The 20,214-nt window shown below is 41.1% G+C and overlaps 1 protein-coding gene across 5 annotated transcripts in view; it reads right to left on the reverse strand.

Annotated features, from left to right (window-relative positions):
* Positions 1 to 20,214, reverse strand: part of STARD13 (StAR related lipid transfer domain containing 13) — a 270,950-nt gene that overhangs the window by 169,695 nt on the left and 81,041 nt on the right. The window contains exon 1 of one of the 5 annotated variants that reach the window (XM_053563154.1): positions 4,268 to 4,529. The exons of the other annotated variants lie outside the window; for them this stretch is intronic. Within the exon in view, the coding sequence (XP_053419129.1) occupies positions 4,268 to 4,436 (169 nt within the window). The 5' untranslated portion in view covers positions 4,437 to 4,529. Of the gene's footprint in view, positions 1 to 4,267; positions 4,530 to 20,214 lie in introns of those variants that run through there. 5 annotated transcript variants of the gene reach the window in all.

A 20,214-nucleotide genomic window follows, 5' to 3' on the forward strand; every position in this document is an offset into this window, starting at 1 on the left:
GATTTCCACTTTACTGTTTTCTCCACAAACTAAAGAAAAATTGTTAGCCATCTATTTATTCCACATATAAAGCTGTCTCCTTTTCAGGTTCTACTATTAGCTATAAGTTTCCCTACTATCTGTACTCCTGTTCAAGGAGTGACTCACTTAACTACACAGAGAGTTCTAGAACGTCAGAACAAGAATAAACCAAGCAATTATAATTCCTCCATTTCATTTTCTCATTAGGAAACAAAAGCCTTGTGAAGTTCTAGAATGTGACACTGTAAAGAAATGAGGGAGACAATCACAGAGCCTGGTTCCCTGTTTCCTTTTCCTAGTTCAGTGGAATCTATGCATATCATGCTGGGATTTTTTTAAGCACTTAAAGTACAATGAGAAGTGTAATAGTTTAATAGTATGATAAATTATTTCAAAAAGCAATTACATTATTGCTTTACATTATTACATTATTTCAAAAAGTAATTACATTTATATCTGTGCTTAGATTTGGGTTTTCCAAATAATGTGTGCGTGTGTGTGTGTATTTTGAAGATGGTACACCCGTACCCAATAAATCATAACTACCAAATAATCATATAGAAATCCTGTTCTCCCACTTTACATCCATCAGCATAGCTAATAACAACAACAACAAAAAGGTGGTATAAATATACAATGAAATATCATCCAGTCTTAAAAAGAAAGCTCTGTCATATGCTATATCATGAATGAAGCTCAAAGACATTGTATAAAGTAAAATAGGCCAGTTACATAAAAACTGAATGATTCCACCTATTTGAGGTACATACAGCAGTCAAATTCATAGAGACAGAAAGTAGACTGGTGGTGCCAGAGGCTGAGAGGATGGAGGGAATGAGGATTGTCATTTAGTGAGGACAGAGTTTTAGTTCTAAAAGATGAAAGGCGTACTGGAGATGGGTGGTGGTGTGGTTGCACGTTATGAATTATATTTAATACCACGAAATTTCATACTTAAAAAGTGATTAAGATGGAAAATTTAATGTTATATGTATTTTGCCACCATAAAAACCCAGTCTTCCTTCTTTGGGCCTAACATGCTGTTGCTCCACCCCCAGCATCCTCTCTGCTATCCACTCCCAAGCGCCTGCCAGTGAGGGAAATAAGGACCATTATTATTTCCATTCTCTGTCTCTGCAACAATTTCCCTATTGATACAAGCACGAATGTGGGGTAGGGATTATAAGCAGTATGACTTACAAGAAACTTTCACTCTGCAACACAACACTCTCTTTTAAACATCTCTTCTCTCTTTAACTAGACTCGAAACTCAGGAACTAAAACCAGGCTAGAGAAATGATGTATGTATGTTTTGGAGTGTACCCTAAGATGAGCAAACTTAGATTCATCCTGGGTTTTGGTAATTAATTCTGATTCTGTGCATCATCAAAGATTCCTTTATTCTACCTCCTTGTTTTTCTTCCCCATGAGTATATCTGCTGTTGAATCATGTCCATGACATTCAATGATTATCTCACTATAATGAGGTCATTGGGGAGCAACTTACTCTGTCTGCACTGTCTCCAGCAACCATGAGAAATTATGATGCCTCAAATCATATTAATGTAATGCTAAATCTTCCATGAAAGATCTAAAGGAGATTAAGGCAAACAATTTCACTGATGTGGTTTCAAGATACTAGTATGTAAAATACAAAAATAATGTGCACTTGATAAACTTTATTTTATGATTGATTTTATGCACACTTGATAAACTTTAATTGAATGATTAAAACCTGTTAATAAAATTACTCGACATCCTATGCTATTCCCTACGAACTGATGAAGCAGCACCAAAACTAGACCAATATAACCTCACAGGAAATCTCATAACAAGTGACCAATTCTAATTCTGTAATGTGGTTCACTGCTATACCCTGAATAGAAAAGGCCTGAAAGTCGCTGGTATATTATATAATCCCAAACTCAATCATCAGTTCAATACGTTAGCACCCATTGTAAAAACTAAAAAACAGTTTAGTGTACCACTAAATTATTCCACATAATGAAGCTGTCTCCTTTTCAGGTTCTACTATTAGGTTTAAAGTTCCCTGCTATCTGTACTCCTGTGCAAGGAATTACTGACCTAACTACAGAGAGAATTCCAGAACTTGAGAATAAGAATAAACCAAGCAATTATCATTCCTCCATTTCATGGGCCCTAGAGCTGTATTCATGTACTAGTTCCAATTATGTGAACTTGGACAAGTTACTTGAACTCTGTGTGCCTCTGCTTTCTCATCTCTAAAACGGGCATAATAATAGAACTTAACTACAAAGATTTTTTTATTTTTTTGCAGTTTTTGGCTGGGGCCTGGTTTGAACCCACCACCTCTCGTACATGGGGTGGGTTCCCTAGTCCTTGAGCCACAGGCACCGCCCTACAAAGACTTTTTTGAGGAGAAATAAAATTTATAGAGAGCTCTCAGAGGAGTGCCTGACGCATTATAAATTCCCAGTCCACATTCTCTTCTATTACAGTGAACCAATCTTTTAATACAGTAAACCAAATAACACAGACATTAATAAATGATGATTTCTGACTCACTAAACTGCTGGAATTCTTTCTTGCTTGCCTATGATCTTAACCATTACTTGTAAGTTTTCGGCATTAACTGGCTTCAAACATTCCATTCCTTAATAGAAAAAGTTAGAAAATCCTTAGATTTTTCCAGTTAAATAAAATGAAACATAATCACAGGGTACTCATATGTTTGTGTAAGAAAATACTTTCAATGACAGTGCACGTGTCCACAGGTTTAAATCTTGAATGAAAAAACTAAGCCTCATTCCAAAAAAGAACATAAATTATTTTTAATAAAATAAATTATTGTTAAATACATCTAAGGAAGTTTGCAAAGCAATTTCAGCTAGTTCTATGGGGCATTTCTTTATACGCACACTGAGGAACGTGTACAGACTGTAGATGATAGACTATCATCACACCGTTATTGATGGCTTCTGGTAAGGCAACACTGTCAGAAATTCCTAAAACTAAAATGGAGTTAGTTTTTACTCTACGCCTAAAGTATTTTTAAATCAAGCCACAGGGAAATGATTACTTTTGTTTCTATTCAATCAAGACCTGCACACAGAGTTTATGGAATGACATAATATCCTTCCTGAAATCAGACTGGCATGTAGGACAGTATCCTTTACACATAACTAGTTCCTGAACCTTTACAAACAATTCCCAATTTCCAAGGAAACAATCTCTCCAAATGCTGCTCACTAGAATACATATTGTTCTTTTTGGAAACATTACAATGAGATCTTCATGATTACAAACCCCAACTTCCCCTCTAAAATTCAATATAATCTTAAGCTCATTTATTTAAGTAGAGACTGTATTTTTATAATGGCTCTAGAAATTCCTGGTAAACTCATGTCACACCAATGATAATAATTTAGTTTTTGCAGTACAGGACACGAGTGGTCATTAGCTGATTACAGATATGTGTGTGTTAGGAGCTTCTTAGGAATGTTCATCTTCCTACCTTCCATGGACCTATCCTATAAGGAGATGTTTTAAACTTCTTTTGGAGAAAGGTAAGTTTGAGGAATGTCCAGGCTTCTCACCTGGTATTTTTTGAAGGGCTGAGAATAAAAAGAACATCCTGCTGCTTTATAATCAATATTCTCTCCTCCTCGGCTTAGGAAGCTAATGGTTTGTGTCTAGGACAAATCACAGGATTTGTTTTAAGGTGAACACATGTATCCTTTACCAGAAAAGTCATATCAACTTATCAGTAGCAACTATTGACATAAATATACAAACAGGAAGAGAATGTGATTCTAGCTGTCAGCCCCATAGCCTTAAGGATAGACTTCTTACTTTCTTGACTAAGGACAGTCTAATATTCTGGGCAGAGTGGACATTAGTCACCCCACCTCCTCCCTAATTAAATAAACAAGTGTCTGCGTTCCACATATGAAAGCATGTGAGGAGCCTGCACAAAGGTTTCTCATTCGTTTTCTAGAGACTCGTAAGTTTTGTAATTTCACCGTCCCACCGTGAAGTTTTTTGTGCACTGTATGTAGAGTTATGTGGCAACTAAGTGCTGTCACTGTGTGCTGAATAACTGCAGCCTAAAGTTATTTTTCAAAGTTACGCGTCGCGTGGCAGAGAAATCCATGTATTGTTAAGTGAAAACAATCTTTAAAAAAAAAAATACTGGCTTCGCATGAAATAGAGCCAACAGAAATCAGAATGAGCAAACAGCCTTCCCCTGCCGCCAACCACTCACCTTGCTGGATTTTAGTCACTAGCTGGTGGCGCGCTAGGATCCGGCTCATCCTGTAAGGAGAGCGTCTGGCAATCTGATCAAATCGCAAATACATCTCCTGGCCCTCGGGTGTCACGGAGTTTAGATAGTAGCAGCCTGAAGCTGGGGCCCTGGGCACCTGACTGAACATCCCGGCAGATTTCCTAGCGCCACCCCAGTCTGCCTGTGGCTGTTTCCGTCCGTCTCCAGGCTCAAGTCAAAGCGCAAGGCACCCAGCCCGGGAGAGCGCAACAGAGCAGGCGATTTTTTAAAAGAAAAAGCAGTGCCAAAACCACAACTCGGAATTCCAACCCCCGGGGCCTCACGTGACCCCGAGGAGCCAATCAGAGGCCGAGGGAGAACCAGGGCCGTCCAGTCAGCTCCCGGCCCCGGGACAGGGGCAGCCCCGCTGTCCCCTCCACCGCGCGCTGCTGGAGGCCAACGCGCATCCGACCCGCCTGCGAGCTGACCGCGCACCCAGAGCCGGCGCTCGAGAAAGAGAGAGAGGCAAGAGCAAAGTCAGTAGAAGCAAAACAAGCCCCGGGCACAGGAAACCATCCAGGCTGTAAAAGTTAGAGAAAGTTTCTTTGCTATCTTTTTTACCAGGCAGCTGCAGCCAGGTAAAAGATGGACGTGATAAATGTTCTAAATTAAAAAAGCTACTTCAAACAAGCAGGAACAGCTGCCTATAAACTACTACCCTTCGTTATAAAGAAAGGAATCAAATAAAAGGTTTCCAGTGAAAAATAAACTTGAAGTGTTTTGATGCCTGGCCCTCATGGGACGGGAGTGGGGTGGCCTCTTACGGGCGAGATTCGGAGGGGCAAAGTGCACACCAGTGTTATTTATTAAGCATCCATGCCTCTTCAGTTTTTCTAATTCCCCAATCTTTAAATCACCAAGAAGCAAAATACTTCGAAAGTACCTATCCCAGTTAAGACATGGCCAAGAGTTATTGCAGAAGCTGCAAAGATAGTTACAGAGATGCCTCCCCAGACCTGCTGAGGATCAATACGGAAGTTCTGCAAAAGCTTCTAGCACAAGACCGCCTATGAAAGGCCCTTTGAAAAGACACAAACTCAATCCTAGGTGAACAGGATTATTTTTGACTGAAGTGATGCTCGCAGGCCAAATAAAGAGACATTTGGATAAGCTTTAAAAAATGGGGGGAGAGCTGGGATTCTGAGAGGCAGAGGCTTTGGAGAGCTTTATAAGAGGGCCTGTGGCCCCTGTGTGCAGAGTGGGAACCAGAGTGTGTGTGTAAGGAAACCACTGCTAATTCAATTTGGCCATATCTGAGGCCATATGGGAGTCATTAAGATTTTTTCCCCTGAGTTTTTCTCTCTAATATTGTTTGACGTGAAGAGAAAAAGTCTGTAGAAAACATGTTATAAAATTCTGAGCCTGGGGCAGAATGGATAAAGTTCTTTGATTAAAAAAAAAAAAGCATATAGCCAAGATGCTTTTACATTTGAAACTGAAACATTGCCTGGCTGGGGATTGATAATAATAAATTATTTCCAAATTAGTTCCAAATTAAAAGTCTAACAGGAGTTAAATTAGGACCCTAATTCTTATTACCACAGCTCTGTACTGGTGATCACCTTTCCCTGTGGGGAATTTTTGCTGGCCCAATTCTGAGAAGCAGCTCAACTTGTGTAACTGTCCCACTATGTAAATAAACAAGTTAAAGGTCTCTGGGGCGGGCCTCATACTAGAGCAGAATCTCTCAGGGCAATCCTTAGTCTCTTCCCATGACTTCGCAAGAGTCAGTGGGTATTAGTTTTCAAGTTCACATCATAGCAGAAAAGGAAAGGAAGTCCTCCCTGAGCCACACTGTGCACTTTCCATTCTTATTTAGGATTTGAGCAGACGTTTTTTCTGTTCCATGGGATCCCTTGTGGAAGGTGAAAGAGATCTGATAAGGCTGTCCAACCTGCATCCCTGGGCAGCATGCTGATTTTGGGAGGACTTTTTTTGCTTACCTGTGGTGTTGAGTATCACAGAACTTTTTTTTTGCTAATCAAGTTTCCTTAGCGTTTGTGTATTTACTGAGTGGCCCAAGAAAACTTTTATTCTTCCAGTGTGCAACAGAGAAGAAAAAAGGTTGGACATCCCAGATGAGATCTAGGGACTTGGCAGAAGCAAGAACCTGAATGGAGAAAGGTTTAACACTACAGGGTGTCCCAAAGGTCACCATAATGTGGCTATGCATAGGGAAATGGGAAATTGTAGCCAAATATACCTTTATTATAATATAGTCATTAAAAACTTTACAAAAATATTTACAAAATATTTTCTATGTGTTTGTAACATGGGGGGGCATCCCTTCTGTTCAAGCCGGACACTTGTCAATGATCTTGTTTATTTATTTATTTTACTGGGAGAGAATGGGCAAAGGGTGGAGAGAGAAAGAACAGAAGAACGGGGCGGCGCCTGTGGCTCAAGGAGTAGGGCGCTGGTCCCATATGCCAGAGGTGGCGGGTTCAAATCCAGCCCCGGCCAAAAACCACACACACACACAAAAAAAAAAAAAAAAAAAAAGAACAGAAGAACATGGAATTTGGGAACGCTGGACATGTTCTGGGAAACCAAGTAAAGGTGAAGAAAAGACAGGCAATGTTATATAGCTGTTTGACTGCTCTCAAAAGCACTTACAGAGAGACTAGAAATTCTCAGGACCAACTTTGTACCTCATTGCTGGCTTGGCTATCTTTTAAAAAGAAATGGAATGATTCCTTCTGATAAACATTGCAATATATCAGAGACAGGTTACTGGTGGGAGGGGGGCACCCCTGACATTGCCTCCTTTTTTGCATAGTAATAAATGTGTTGACAGTCCTAGGGCATCTTGTGCTGAAAACATCATAATTAGAAATACATATTCTTTGACATATAAGCAAATGCAACATGAGCCATAATATTGCATAGGGCATTGGCAATGAAGGACAAGAATTGAACCCAAATTAAGGAGTAAAATAATTTATATTTCCTGATTAAAAGAAAGACAGCTTAGAATGAAGCCTAATTTTTTCAAAAAAAGCAAGTAGTGTTTTGATGAGGGGATCTTGGAAGGATTATGTTTCAAGAACTTGGTCTTCATTATACATAACAGGCCCCTACAGTTTTATTTTATGGTTCAAATAGTAGCTATACACTCACGCACCTGCTTACCACATTTTTGCCATTTTGTATTTCCAAAGTACTATGTTTAAGGCAGATAGGTAATGTTATTTTCTCATTAACATGTCATTAGTACTTTGTTCTATGCTAATGTATTGCCATTGCTAGGAAACCCATACTCTTTTTTTTTTTTAAGGCCAAAATCGCTTTATTTAAATTTAATAATTATTTGAAATATCTTTGAACAGAAATTGTGGGAACATTTATTATGCTTGGAAAAGACAGAGAATTGGTGTTGAAAAGCAGGAGAAAATAGCTTTTGTATAAACATACAAATTATCAAGTGATGGCTAGTTCTCCTCTGGAAACATGACAATTCCAAAATCGATCGTAGAGTCAACTGTTTTGTTATGGTTTTGCATCTTGATGCACTAACTAGTCTGGGACTAGCTTGGATGTATCTGAGTTAATAAAAGTCTAAATAGGAATGTTTTATTTTTTATTTTTTCAAATTTCTGGACAGATCCTAGATTAAAGTAAGAACTTTATACAGATATCCATTCTCTGATTCCTTGGATCTTTGATCTCCTTGGTCTCTCCCAGACGTTCATAGGTTTTACAATGCCATTTTCAATAGAAAGTTCTGAGAATAATGAATCCTGTTTTTTTTTTGTTTTTTTTTAAATCATTTTGTCCCAGTGATACAAGAAGCACCACTGTGGTGGGCAGTTATACTCTACTATAGGCAAGAAACTGTTGATTATCTCCTGGGCTTGCTCTCTCTACATGCCGTTGAGAGACCTGGGCCCCTTCACTGGTAGGGGAGTGAGGTCCTGAGGAATCAGAGAGAAGGAGAGAATGCCAAAATAAAAGTGTATCTTCCAATACTGATAGTGTACACCTTCCTTTCTAATTCCTTTAAAAATCAGAAAATCAAGAGCCCTCACTGTTAGTTTTTACCTAACTTTTCCTCACTCTTAATCTGGTCATCAAGAGCAGTCTTCACTCAGACTATTTCAGGGATGATTATTTTGAACCAAAGAGAACAAAAAAGGAAAGAAAGAAAAGGAGAAAGGAGCACCTGCTAGGTACCAGGCCTCACGCTATTCCCATCTCACATTATTCATTGATTGCCGCATCAACCCTCTGAGGCATCTGATTTTATGGAAAGGAAGCTAAGACTTCCGGAGAGGGAGCAATGGCCCAGGGCATACAGTGAGTGTAGAGGGGGGCGTATCTCCAAGCTGAAGCTATTCTAACTCTTTCCACTATTGCACATGAGGGTCAGGGAAGGAAAACTGTGGCACTGAAAAGACACGGGAGAGCATTTTTGAAGAATAGACTGAAGATCACCTTGAATCCTATTTAATGACACTTGGAACATCTAAATGGAGATATGGATATGTATGAGATGGCTAAAATCCCATGGTGATTTGATCTGGTGTCTTAAAGTAAGAAGAACAGAGCCATTAGTTAATCAATAAGAGCTTGAGCTCTTGGGTGGGTGTGGTGGATCATACCTATAATTCCAGCACTCTGGGAGGCCTAGGCTGGTGAATTGCTTGAGCTCAGGAGTTCGAGACTGGCCTGCAAGAGCGAGACCCCTGTCTCTAAAAATAGCCAGGCATTATGGTGGGTGCTGTAGTCCTGACTACTTGGGAGGCTGAGGCAAGAGGATCACTTGAGCCCAAGAGTTTGAGGTTGCTGTGAGCTATGATGCCATGGCACTCTACCAAGTGTGGCAAGGAAAGACTCTGTCTTAAAAAAGAAAAAAGAAAAAATCATGAGCTCTCTTGGGAGTGACCCATAGCTGAGGATTCAAGACTCACTTCCCAATCCAGAAGGGACAAGGCAGCTCACCTTGACCTCTCTTTGACAGCACTCCCTTTGTTGGGATAGGTTGTTGGTCTTCTGCTTTCTGCTCTTCTTCAAGGCTAACTCAGCATGAGTCTTGCCTTTTCCACGCATTCCTTCTCAAGGTAAATACTCCAAATACAGTCAAAACTCAGACATTTGACCTCAAAACACAATTTGTGGTATTCAAGATTTTCAGGTTTTTTGATAGATGGTCCCAGATTAGTACTCAGTGGAATCCTGTGTACCCAAGGCAGGAAGCTAAGGAGCGTTTTCAAAGAAGCCCAGATGCTCGTCCTGGCCACTTGCCTGCTGTTATCTCTGCTCCTTCATATGCATTCCAGCCACTGCGTCAGGCTGCTCAGAGGCAGCTGCAATGGTTTTGCCAAGTAGGAAAATGTTTTAGATACACATAGCAGGTGGGAAATGCAGACCTGATTTGGAAGGCTGCCTTTGAAATTACATGAACTCAAAGGATGGAGGCTGAGGTCAAAGCCTTCCTGTGGGCTCTGAAACTCAGTTTTTGAGGATTTTTACCAACTGATATGTGCTGTGTGTGCTCAACTCTGTGCCAATAAGCCTTCCCACTCTGCACACACCACTTGTCCAGTGCCCACTAACACCACCAGCTGCAACCAAGACCCTCCATGAAAGGGCGCAGACTGGATCCTCTTCCGATCAGCTTCCCCAGACCATGGCTCCAATTTGGAGTCCAGATCCTGCAGGAAAGACTTGTGGCTTATAATAGATGTCTTGTTTTAGTCTCAGCCCTCCCAACTGCCTTTGGTGAATTTCCCACCTGTGGCCTCCTAAAGCATGTGCTCTGTCTTTATGCCCTGGGGACCCAAGCATCAGCTCCAACCCACGTGGCTGGTGGCCTGGTCTGTCCTGTCCTATCACCATTATTTATATCCACCCATTCTAGCCAAACCAGAATTCTTTCACTTTCACAGTTGCTTCACAGATCTGGAATTGTGTGATCCCAACTTTTCCACCATCTGTGAGGTTCAGTTAAAACCTATTGAGTTCAGAAACATTTCAGGACTAATACAAAACCCCTTAGTATTACCAGTCACGTTAATACCCATAAACAATCATTTTGTGGCACATAAATTCGATCAACTTGTTGCATGCTCATATGGAATCATTTGCTCATTGCAATGACTATAGGCATAAACTTTCTACATTTTGGAAATAGAAGGAATATTTAAACATCTAATCCATCCACTCAACTATCACAGTTCCTCTGTGTTGGGGGGTTTACACATCCACACACAAACCCTTCCTCTTCCCCCTCCTCCTTCTCTCCTCCTAAAACAAAGGCAGAAAGGACCTGGCTAGCCTTACCTACCAGAAGTTCGTTCCAAAGGACTCTAACCTTCTAGGAAAGCTATGGATATGCCCACCCCTACAACGGCTCCACATAAAAGGGGACTCTAACTGCTCCCAGGCGCAGATGCCATCTTTGTACTGCCCAGGTGGGTCATCCTCCCCTTTCAATAAACCTGGCCTGAACATCTCCTCTGTGGCCTCTCCCTGGGCGCCATCATTTACACCTCTCACCTGGTGAGATCAATTAATAAAGTCTCTTCCTCCACCTACAGACTATATTATCTCACAGAGAACCCCAAGCTGTTGAAGAAAGTCCTTCGCCTTAATTTCCATCCACTGGCTCTGATTCTGCCCTTTGGAATTGGACAAGACAAATCTTTTGCTTCTTCTGCAGGACTGTCCCTGAGATGCTTGTAGAAAGCCACCACGCCCTTTACAAGGATCTTCTTCTGTAATATTTCTTTTAATCACATGACTTCTAACTGTTCATCAAGCTAATTGTTCTCTTTTGGATATTTGCCAGGCTGAACTAACCCTTTAAAAATATGCAGGCACCTACTCTGTGCCTAGTGTGCTAGACATGGCCAACCAAGGTCCTATGTGGTACAACCTGCGCGTACTCAGGGTATTGTACTTTTGCCAACCCAGTGTGAGACTATGGGAGGTTTTATTTTTTATAATCCTTATTCACTCATTCATGAATTTAACACTGACTGAATACAAGTTTAGAAGGTACAAAGGTGAAGACAATGTGGTCCTTGCCCTCAAGGAACTGTCTGCTAAGGAATACAGAGAGGAAAGTCAGCATCACACCACGTGTTAAGTGCAGTGCTGGAGGCTAACTCTATTGCCTCATGCTGTGTTATAGAGGACCTCAGTGCTTAAGCTGCTTGGTGTTTATGTATTTTTGCAAAATCTGCTGTTAGGTGAGTATTTCTATTCTGTACTGACCAGATGACCTTTTGAACGTACCCATAGGCCTTTAAACTTACTGGAATTGTTGAGATATTTTCAATTCCTGAATTTCTCCTCCATTTATTTCTGCCTTGTTGTTTCTAGTAGTTAACAATAACAAAAAAACTCCTATGTTTATAAAAGTGAAAAGTAAACAACCAAGTGAATTTTGAAAAAGGTAAAGTTAGAAGGGCGGCGCCTGTGGCTCAAAGGGGTAGGGTGCGGGCCCCATATGCCACAGATGGCGGGTTCAGATCCAGCCCCTGCCAAAACTGCAAAAAAAAAAAAAAAAAGTAAAGTAAGAACAGGAAAATAATAAAGCTAGGGCTGAAATCAGCTCCCACAAATATAAGCCACATGGGTCTGTACATTTTCAGGACGTGTATGAGAATGTAGCTTATGATTCCTTTCAGACAAAGCACAAAGCAAGCAAGACCCATTACAAAATTCAATATATCTGAAAGATGGAAAACAAAACTGATTCAATAAAAACACAAACTACCAGGTATTACAACCCCAGGGAAGATTTTCTTGAATCCTTACAAATAAATCAGCATCCTCAAAAATATTAGTTTGGTAAACAAAACAAAACAAAAACAGTTCATGTTTTCTTAATTGTAATCTTTGATGTCAATAACAACATAACAAAGCATTATTTAGGAAAGGAAATTTCCAGGAATGCTTCCAAAAATCATAGTTCAAGTATGCTTTTCTTTGTTATCTCTTAAAATAGGTATTGGACGATATCATCATTTCTTTGCTTAAAACTTCAAGAGTTTTCCATTGCACCTGGAACAAAGTCCAAACTCCTTACTTGGACCCCCAGCACTGCAGTCCACTCCCTGCTCACCCCTCGCCTTCCCTCATCTCGGGGCTGCCTCCTCTGCCCTGCGGCCTTAGTCTTCTTTCTGCATGTGCCACCTCAGCCCAGAACACTCTGCCTGGAGCCCTTCCCCGTCTCAGCAAACATCATCAGGCACGTTCCCTCGATCACGTCACCTAAGTGGAAGCAGCACCCCATTTATTGTCCCCATGGCACCTTTCCCAATTTATAATGACATACGTAGTTGCTCATTGACCTACGTGTGGCTTATTTTTTCCACCATGGATGGCTGTGGATAGACTGTGTCTATTTCGTTCACATTCTATACACACGAGTACTTCACGCCTATCATATAGCCTGGAAGACAGGAGGAAATCAATAGCGACTGGCTGAATAATTGAATAAAACATGATCCGAATTGCCCCAAATACAAAATTTAAGGTGTCTAGAGTAATGGATGCGTGCTTTGCAGGCAATCGTTATGCTGTTTATGCTGTTGATGTAACTACCTGGATTGAATAAGGATTGGATAGCAGATAATTCTAGGTTTCATTCACTGGAAAGATCCTTAACTATACATATTTCACTTTGTTGATAAGTAGCAAAAATGATGCTTTGACCATCAAACACGGGACAGTTTAATGTCCTATATGAAAATTAAGGAGCCTGAAGGGATGAGTAACCCTTTGGTCCATAGAGAAGGGATTGAAGGACAACACAACTATAGAAGGTGAGGACCCAATTATGGAGCCTGAAGGGATAACATCTGCCTTAGCTTTGAGTCAGTTATGAATTTTATAAGCACGCTTGATTTGGCTTTAAGTAAACAGCCGAGCAGCGCTGGATCCACTGCTGAGATGTTCAGCCAACCCTTACAGCTCCCTCTTCTGAGGGATTCAGTCCACTCAGATACAGCTCTCTAAGCTGACTTGTTTCCTAGCCTATATTTTTCCCTGGGGATATTGTGGCAGAATCTCCTGAGCCCATCACACACTGAATGTGTCTACCACCTCCTGTGACTGGCCTGTTCTTGCTATATGACCCAATGGGAAACAGCGTTAATTTAGCTTCATTTGTTCTCAGGGACCAAGCTGAGTCTGGGTTGTCAACCTCCTCTGTTTCTTCATGCTCATAATGATTCTTTCAATAATTTTGCTGGATATTTTCATTAATTTACTATGTAGTGTGTATTTTCTAGAACCTACTTATTTTTGACCTAATTGGAAATTTAAAAAAAATGTTCATTTCTTTTTTATCAATTGCTAAATTACCAGAAGGGAGTTCTCTTAGGTGAAATTTGTCTACGCTTAGAGACTTACCCCCCTTTACCTCCTCAAGGAAAACCTCCTCTGCAAGCTTGAACAACAGCAAATCTCTCTCTCTTTTTTTTTTTAGATTGAGCCTCAAGCTGTCACCCTGGGTAGAGTGTCATGGCATCACAGATCACAGCAATCCCCAACTCCTGGGCTTAAGTGATTCTCTTGCCTTAGCCTCCGAAGTAGCTGGGACTGCCGGTGCCCGCCATGACATCTGGCTATTTTTTGGTTGTAGTTGTTGTTTAGCAGGCCCAGGCTGGATTCGAACCCTCCAGCTCTGGTGTATGTGGCTGGTGCCTTAGCCAGTTGAGCTATAGGCGCCAAAGCACAAATATCTCTTATTAATGTTAAGTCCAATTATAATTTAAATATAAAATACAAGTTTGCTCATTAAAGAAATCCTAGGATGGTTTGGACAATCTTTCAATTTTCCACATCGTTTGTACTGTAAGTGCTTGGGATTTCCCAATGAAATTCACACTATTGTTAAGACTGTGTCCTGGCCAGCTGTCCTGGGTTCTGAGCTCATTCTTACATGCAGTCCCTTCCTGCCTGGTGTCATAAAGTTGAGCACTGAGTAAAGTTTGGAAATAACTATGGCCCACAAATTCTGGAAGAATATGGGTGTGGGATTAAAAATGAACTTGCATTTCTCATATACTCAAACACATACACCTTCCTGGAAAAATCTGGCTCAGCACACCAAGGAATCTTACAGAAGGTTTTCCTTCCTAATTCCTCGTAAAAGACCATCCATCTACACTTCAAAGAATGGAAAGTGATGCAAAGAAGAGCAACAAAATTTTTTTAAATCTCATAAGGGACGAGCACGACGAATTTGAGAGGGTAGAAAAATAGCTCTGCACAATTCTAAATCTAGGTGTCCATGGAACTCAGAGTTTTCTAGGAAGATATACTTTATGGCTCAGGGCTGGGCAGCAAGAGGAAATTCTCTTGTGAGTTGGAATAATTTAAACAAAAGTGATTCTGATGTGATCAATAATTTTTTTTTTTATTTCTAGCATCTTGTTTGTCATCAACAGAGACAAAGCCACTAATTAACGCATATGACCACTGCTTTCTTTTATCCTTTCTTAGCCAAATATTCCTAAAGGATACTTCATGCCAGGCACAGTCCTAGGCATTGATGGCATGAGATGAATAAGACACTATCAGTGCATTCCTGTGAGCATGGTTACCATCCCAGGAATGCACTGCTGGTGCTAGGACAGAGGTGTGCACAGGCTTTCGGGGGTAGCAGAGGACAGACAGCTAAGTCAGAGCAAAATAGTGTCATTCCACACCTGGGTGAAAAGGTGGGGAAGACAATATTGGGGAAAAATAGGCCAGGAAGAAAAAAAAACACATCTAAAATCTTTCCCACAGTACACCCCTTCTTCAATTCGTAAGACAGATTAGTATCTGAAATCACCACGGTGTAGTGGGTCTAAGGTACAGCACGGGTGGTGACAGATGTGTCACTTTGATTGCGGTAATCATTCTACAATGCATACATGTATCCAATCACAAATGCCTTAAAACAAACAAAAATTGCCATGATCCATCATCTCACATACTTTTGTTCGTGTGTGTGAACCCTTGAGATCTACACCCTTACTGCTTATATGATTCAGGATTATTAACTATGTCATCATGTCTACATTAGACCTTCAAAACTCATTCATCTTATAACTGAAAGTTTGTACCCTTTGACCAACATCTCCCCATTCCATAACCCCTGTCCCCGCCCAGCCTCTGACAGCCACCACTCTACCCCCTGCGTCTGTGCATTTGACTTTTTTAGATTCCACATATAAGTGAGATGGTGTGGTATTTGTTTTTCTGGGCTTGGCTAATTCCACTTAGAACAGCAGTTCTAACCTGTGAGTTGCGACCCACAGGAACTGTATTAAAGGGCCGTGGCATTAGGAAGGTTGAGAATCACTGCCTTAGACTGAGGTCCTTGGGTTCACCCACTGCTGTGCTATCAATCATACAGCCTTTCTGGGGCCGGCCCTTTCTGTTAGAGAATATATGAGTATATAAACATACAGAAACTCTCCTGAGACTTTTTACCTTTTATCTTCAGAGCGTGATGCTTATTATAGTGCACAGTGGCCTCTGGCCAATCTCCCAGAGCACTACCACGATCACACTGTGTCCTGTGGCTCAGACCTGTTTAAACAGACCAAGTGGCTCACACACAGGCAGGCGTGGTTACCTTCTCCTTAGCTGCCCCGCCAAGATGACTCAACACTCATCAATCACAGGAGAATACTCACTGAGCACCAAAAATGTGTTTGCTGCACAGGAGGACAAAACATATACTCTCAGTCCTCAATGAACTTAGAACACCCTCTTTCATCCCCTGATTTTGAGGGTCTTGAGGGCTGTACTGAGCCTGGGCTTGTTTTTCAGTGTGGATTGTCTTCGTAAATCCATTACCTGATCAGTGCACTGCGGTAAGTATAAAAGCAGGACCAGAGTGATGTGGTATGTACCAAGATCAGAGGTTTTTGGAAATAAAAGAAAAAATGCATAGCAAAAAAAGTTTAGAAGAAAAGATATTTTTAGGGGGCGGCCCCTGTGGCTCAGTTGGTAAGGCGCCAGCCCCATATACTGAGGGTGATGGGTTCAAACCCGGCCCCAGCTGAACTGCAACCAAAAAATAGCCGGGCATTGTGGTGGGCGCCTGTAGTCCCAGCTACTCGGGAGGCTGAGGCAAGAGAATCGCTTAAGCCCAGGAGATGGAGGTTGCTGTGAGCTGTGTGATGCCATGGCACTCTACCGAGGGCCATAAAGTGAGACTCTGTCTCTACAAAAAAAAAAAAAAGAATAATTTTTAGGATGGTGGAATAATAGGTGATTTTTCTTTAATTTCCATTTTCCAAATAGTCTGTCCTGTGACTAATTACATTCCTTATGTAAAGAGGAGAATCGAGCCTAACCAGTGATTTAGGCTAGGGAGTCTGGAGAAGGACCCTGAGCCCTACTTTATCTCCAATTGCCTCTGTGTACGGTTGAAAAACATTAACAGAGAGACAAGACAAATCTGCAGAAAGATGGTAGATACTGTTTTACATGGCTTGACCTCAGTAGCACCTACTACAGTTAGGCAAAACCACAGTGTTTGAAATAATTCCATTTAGGAAGAAGAAAACTAAACAAGTCAGTTGATTCTTCTTTCAAAATGCCTCTCATCACCTCCTTTCTGCATCTGCCTCCTGCTAGAGGACTCTGACAATCCTACTGAGCCTCTGTGTCTCGTCCAGCTCCCACCCACCCACCCAGAGTTCCACAGAACATATAGGCTCTCAGGATACCACATCAGTCATATTATAGTCCTACTGCAAAACATGACAAGGCTCCACCTTTACCACTCCCTAGCTGTTTGGTTGTTTAGCTTCTTAGGGGTTCCCTTTCCAAATCTACAAAATGTTTACAAGTATATAAGTATATGTAGACACATGTATATTTCATATCAACAGGGAAGCGGACCGAGTACATCTGTTTATCAATTCCTTTTCCACTCTTGGCTTGGGCCAAGAAAAAAATGAACTAGTTAAAAAAGGATTTTGTATTGCTTCTTGAATGTTACCTTTCAGGGAATATTCAAGGGGCATAGTAAGAGCTGTCAACGGCACAGATCCAATTTCTCTTTTCATTTATTTCTAGTTGTAAACCCTAGGATAGATACCATGTTAATACCCTTACAGCTATTTCCTAGCTAATATTTTTACAAAATACAGTCTTGTACTGCATAATAATGTTTTGGGTTTTGCTCAACAACAGCGGTCCCATAAGATTACAATACTTTATTTTTACTGTAGCTTTTCTGTGTTTAAGAATGTTTAGATACACAATATTCCATATAGTAACATGCTGTACAGGGATAGCCTGGGTGCAGCAGGCTACACCCTCAAGTTCATGTCAGCACACTCTATGATGTCTGCATGACAAGGTCACCTATGAATGCATTTTCAGAATGTATTCATGTCATTAAGCGACTCATGACTGTATACACCGGCATGTTAAAGTCCTAGCCTCACAACAACAAGCAAAATCCATTTAAATAATACAGTAGTGACACAAAGAACCATTCAGAGAAAGTATTCTAAATACTTTTTATCCAAATACTTCCTAAAAATGTACTCAGAAGTGCTATTTCTACTAGTGTGCCTCATATTCTAATTTTAAAAAGAACTATTAAAGATATTACCCTAGACTTTTCTTTGGAGAGTATTTGATGACCTCAAGGTACAGACCGACCTTGTTCTTTCATTCCTTGAGTGAAATAAATGCTTACTTTATTTAAAATGTTTATTTTAAAGCTATCCTGGGGGGAGGTGCCAAAAAGGTGTACACATTTTTTTTTTTTTTTGGCCGGGGCTGGGTTTGAACCCACCACCTCCGGCATATGGGACTGGCGCCCTACTCCTTGAGCCACAGGTGCCGCCCAAAGGTGTATACATTTTAGGAGATGCTATATATGTTTTGCTTTTTGAAGTTGAATTACAGTAGCAATGTATGATGTTCGCTCAAAGGATGGCATTAATCAGAAGATTGCTAGCATCATGCAACAGGCAAGACGCTCACAGAAAATGGAGGAAGCACAGTTGTCATTCAAGACCATTTTGAAGTGGTGTTTGATATTTGAGAATGTCATGGAACTACAATGACAATGGAGGGGTAAGTAAGTAACCAAACTTCCCACACAGCTAACAAGTGCCTGCGTTTGTGATGAGAGTGAGACACGGTGCTGGTGCTGTGTGTAACCAGCCCAAGGGAGGACCGGGGAGGCCTCGCCCAGCAACGCGTCCTGCTTCTCCTGCTGTGGAGCTGGAACAGTTGACACGCTCGCTCACCACGGACGCCTACTAACCAGGGTGCACTCGGGACAGGAGTCAGCAGAACACGCATGCGAAGCGTTCTTAGAACAGCAACATGGATAGTTTGCATCCCAAGAATATTATTAGCACAGACACACGTGAGCTCACCTTGCTGAGAATTTGCCATGACAATGGCAGGACGGATAGGATGAAAAGGTGCGCTTCTCCCATGTTCTCCAGACTTAACACCCTTGACTGCTGTCTGGGTGGGGAGGGCCTTAAAGGATGTGGTGTCCCATAGAAAACCGGCTACCCTGGCAGTACTTTGGAAAGAAACTGAAATGGCCACGAGCAGCAATACAATGGGACGCTGGTCAACATTGCTCAAACAGTAGTTCCCCATTATCAGAAGTGTCTGGGTGTTGACGGGCAGCTCTTGTAATTGCAGAAGTCAAACCTGACTGGTATCCATCTTTGTTTCTGGTATATACTGAGTATTGCAATTTTAATACAGTTTTTCCTTTCTTAATATGTATATCATTGTTTGGCAGCTTCTGTGTATTTTAAAGCTATACAATGACACTTGGTGCAAATCTCTTAATATAACTCAGAAAGACAATACTCATCGTGATAACAAATTGCCATCTATTCATTTAGATGGCAATATAATTTTCAAAGCTTTAAAAATTATAAATCATTTTGTTGATTATGGAAATGATCCTGTAAATAATCTCTTAAAAGGACCCACAGGCTCCTGCTTGGTTTTGCCCTTACTGCCTTGTGCATCCTCAAATACTCATCCTCTTCACACTGGCCTTTTCCTTCCAAGGCCTCTGAACTGGAAGTCCTTGCTGAGCTGTAGCATGGCCCCCAGGGTGGCATAAGCAACTCCTGTTGAACACTCACTTTCTCGAGGATGCTTTCCCTGTTTTCCTAAGGAATGTCCCTTGTAGTCTCTGTCCTACCTTCATTGTGATAGTTTGGGGAGATTAATTTGATTAATATCTCTGTCCGTTCCCCTAGCTTGGACATTCCATTAAGGCAGGAGCCAAGTGTATTTCTGCTCATTATTGCACCGCAGCATTTAGTCCACTGCCTGGTACATAGGAATGAATAGTATATTTGATAGACTGGAATGTTGGCTGGAAGACCAATAGAATGGATATTTTCACTTGGATTGTGAAAAATGAAGTGATTTATTTGCCCAAGGGCCTCTGAGTACTCAGTGCAGATGAAGCATGGGGACTTAGTCCCCCAGTGATTACTGCATCCATTCTCCCCCATCTCATCTCTTCTCTCTTATTCTAGATTTCACTCTGTCCTAATAAATGATGTCTAATATCCCTTTTACGTCACCATGTTAAGTCAGCTGATAGAGGGGACTCACCTATAAAAATGCGAAGCTGCTGATACATGTCAAATGTCTTTCCCAATCAAGTTCTTCTGCAGATTCTGCAGGGAGTTCCCACCTTGAGTTTCCCTTTTTTTAGAAAACCCAGACTCACCTATTTATTTTTAATTTTTTCTTGGAATGAAAGCCCTTCCTTCATACTTGTGCCTATACGGAGAAAGCAGGCTCAGGGAAACTTCTCAAATAATATTTGGAATAAAATTAAAGAAGAAAACACTCACATAAGCAGTGAGGTCACATTAAGCCAGAGAAATGCTAATGTGCTGCCCTGATGAGGAAAAAGATGA

Source organism: Nycticebus coucang, chromosome 15 (genome assembly GCF_027406575.1).
Source record: "Nycticebus coucang isolate mNycCou1 chromosome 15, mNycCou1.pri, whole genome shotgun sequence".
NCBI lineage: Eukaryota > Metazoa > Chordata > Mammalia > Primates > Lorisidae > Nycticebus > Nycticebus coucang.